The sequence below is a fragment of the Myotis yumanensis genome, unplaced genomic scaffold (assembly GCF_028538775.1).
Source record: "Myotis yumanensis isolate MYYU_CA2020_CCGP unplaced genomic scaffold, mMyoYum1.0.hap1 SCAF_24, whole genome shotgun sequence".
Classification (NCBI taxonomy): domain Eukaryota; kingdom Metazoa; phylum Chordata; class Mammalia; order Chiroptera; family Vespertilionidae; genus Myotis; species Myotis yumanensis.
The window spans coordinates 2330395-2333057 of NW_027223775.1; the positions used below are offsets into that span (position 1 = coordinate 2330395).

Sequence of the window (2663 nt, forward strand, 5' to 3'; positions counted from 1 at the left end):
ATGCAAGAGGCTTCCTTTGACACCCCATCCTCGCCAGCACTTGTTGCTTGTTGAATTGTTGATGATAGCCATTCTGACCAGTGTGAGATGGTATCTCATTGTCCTTTTGATTTGCATGTCTGGGATGATTACTGGTTTTGAGCATGTTTTTATGTGTCTCTTGGCTTTCTGTATGTCCACTTTCAAAAAGTGTCTTAGTCCTATGCCCATTTTTTTTTATTGGAATGTTGATCTTCCTTTTGTTTAATTGGATGAGTTCAGTATAAATTTTGGAGAATAGGTCCTTATCAGATATAACATAGGCACATATCTTCTCCCTGGCAGGGGACTTCCTTGTTTTGTTGTTGTTGTTGTTATATTTGTTGGCTTCTTTTTCTCTGCAGAAGCTTTTTGATTTGACATAGTCCCATTTGTTTATTTTCTCCTCAGTTTCCATTGCCCTAGGAGCTGTTTCAGTAGAGATATTGCTGAGACATATGCCTGATATTTTGCTGCTTATGGATTCTCCTAAGATTTTCATGGTTACCCACTCACCGTTAAGTCCTTTATTCATTTCCAGTTTATATTTGTGTATGGTGTAAGTTGGTGGTCTAGATTAATTTTTTTGCATGTATCTGTGCTATTTGTCCAACACCAATTATTATTATATGTTTATTTTGGCTTTGTAATATCTCTCATTAAGCATATTAAAATTTCCTCTATGTTAAATCATTCATACTTTCTATAAAACGGGCCTTTAAAAAAATCCCGTGGGGTAAAGTCCCATCCGTTCTTTGATTTTCCTTCCGCTGATCCCAAAGCTCCGCTGGAGTCTGCGTCCTTTCAAAGCACAAAAGCAGACCGGGACGCCTCAGAGCCACCCACAGAAAGCTCCTGCCCGCGGGAGGTGCAGCTCCCATCACCCTCTGGACCATGGCTGCCGGGACAGTCAAAGCCTGAGAATCAACGTGGCAGCATGTCATCGCCTTCAAAGGCCTGTCAGCAGCATCACAAAACCAGTCCTCCCAGCCAGCGCTCTGGGGACCTGCCCTCACGGCGATGTGGTGGCGCCTTCTGCTGGCAGCCGAGCGTCCCAGGCATCTCTTTGGACAGGCCTGGGTCAGGGCCTTAGGGCATCTCTGTGTCCATGGTATAAATCCGACTGAGATCAGACACAATGTCATCAATGATTGGCTTGGACAGGTCGTCACTAAACACCTGCCACCAAGGCTTCTCGGCCTCGGCTTCGGCGGGCACCTCGACCCCGTAGACCTGCAGGGCCAGATGGAGCACCGCCAGAGCTATGTGCTGAGCCTGGAACCAGAGGCACAGCCCCCCGCGGTAGCTGTCCCGCAGCAGGGCCCAGGCAGTGATGGAGATGGGGGTCCGTTGCCAGCTGTAAGGATTCAGCCAGTTCTTGAGAGAAATCAGGTAGTGGAGCAGGTACCTGTGTGGGTGCTGAAAGGAGACTTGGAAGCGCAGTACCCGCAGCACAAGGAGCTCGCACTGCGCAATGCTGTCCCGGATCACCCAGAACCCGGAGTCCAGCTCCAAGGGCTCGCTGCCCGGGTGGAAGTACCTGTTGGACACGTTGATGATGTCACGGGTTCGCAGGGGCTGTTCTTCCACTTTGCCAGCCAAGTAAAGGGCAGACATGGCGACCAAGTAGGGGTCATAGGCGTCCACGTTGATCTCGCAGAAGCACTTGTGGTAAATGGCACAGGCGGTGGCGACGGGAATGGACTGCATCCCTAGCTTGACACCTGCCTCCATGATGAAGCTTGTCACAGGGAAGTGCACCCTCGCCTGGGGTGCGGGCCACCCCTTGGCGCCGGGCGCCGTGACCTCCTCTTTGCAGCTGTCCAGGGGAAGGTCCTCCATGGGGCTCAGCCTGGAGGCCCCAGACCTTGGTGGCTGGAAGGGTAGGAGTCCTCAGGGCGTGGCCGGCGCCAGCTGGGTCCTAGAGCCCTGTGCAGCAGCCCTGCCCCGCCCTGTCCCGCCCCACCCAGCCCAGCACCAACCCGCCCCACCTGCCTCGCCCCGCCTGGGCTTGACCTCAGCCCTGGTTCCATCACCAATTATTGAAGAGACTGTATGACTCCATTCTATGCTTTTGCCTCCTTTGTCAAATATTAATTGAGCGTTATGGTTAGGGTCAACTTCTATGTTCTCTGTTCTGTCCCATTGGGCTATATGTCTGTTTCAGTGCCAGTAACAGGCAGTTTTGAGAATGATCGCTTTGAAATATAGCTGGATATCTGCTATTGTGATCCCTCCAACTTTGTTCTTCTTTGTCCAGATTGCTGTACCTATTTGGGGCTTTTTTTTAATTTAATAAAGGACTACTTACCCTCCAAGTATTTGAATTTTGTTATATTTTATTGGAGTTTATTTGTAATACTAGAGGCCCAGTGAATGACACCTGGCAGAGTCCCTCATCCTCTGGCAGGCTGGGAGCCCTCAGGAGATATCCGAATGATGGCTTAGGCTTAATCCTGGTTGCCAAACATTCTGAGCGCTGCTGTGGAAGTGGGAGAGATTCCTGCCACTGCTGCTCCACTTGCCAGTCGTCAGCCCAGTCCGGCTGAGTGGCGCTCCCCTTGTAGGAATTCACTGACCAGCAAGGGCAGCTCTTGCATTGTGAGTCTACCCCCTGGGTGTCAGAGCACTTCATAGCAATCGGT

The 2663-nt window shown here is 50.7% G+C and overlaps 1 protein-coding gene across 1 annotated transcript; it reads right to left on the minus strand.

The window, feature by feature from the left end:
* Positions 1-1107: 1107 nt before the first annotated feature.
* LOC139000623 (cyclin-Q-like) lies at positions 1108-1860 on the minus strand. Its single transcript, XM_070402764.1, has one exon. The coding sequence runs from the start codon at positions 1858-1860 to the stop codon at positions 1108-1110; it is 753 nt and encodes a 250-aa protein (XP_070258865.1).
* Between the last annotated feature and the right edge of the window lie 803 nt (positions 1861-2663).

Coding starts and splice junctions, on each gene's coding strand:
- LOC139000623 (XM_070402764.1), bottom strand. CDS start 1,860: ATGGAGGACCTTCCCCTGGACAGCTGCAAAGAGGAGGTCACGGCGCCC.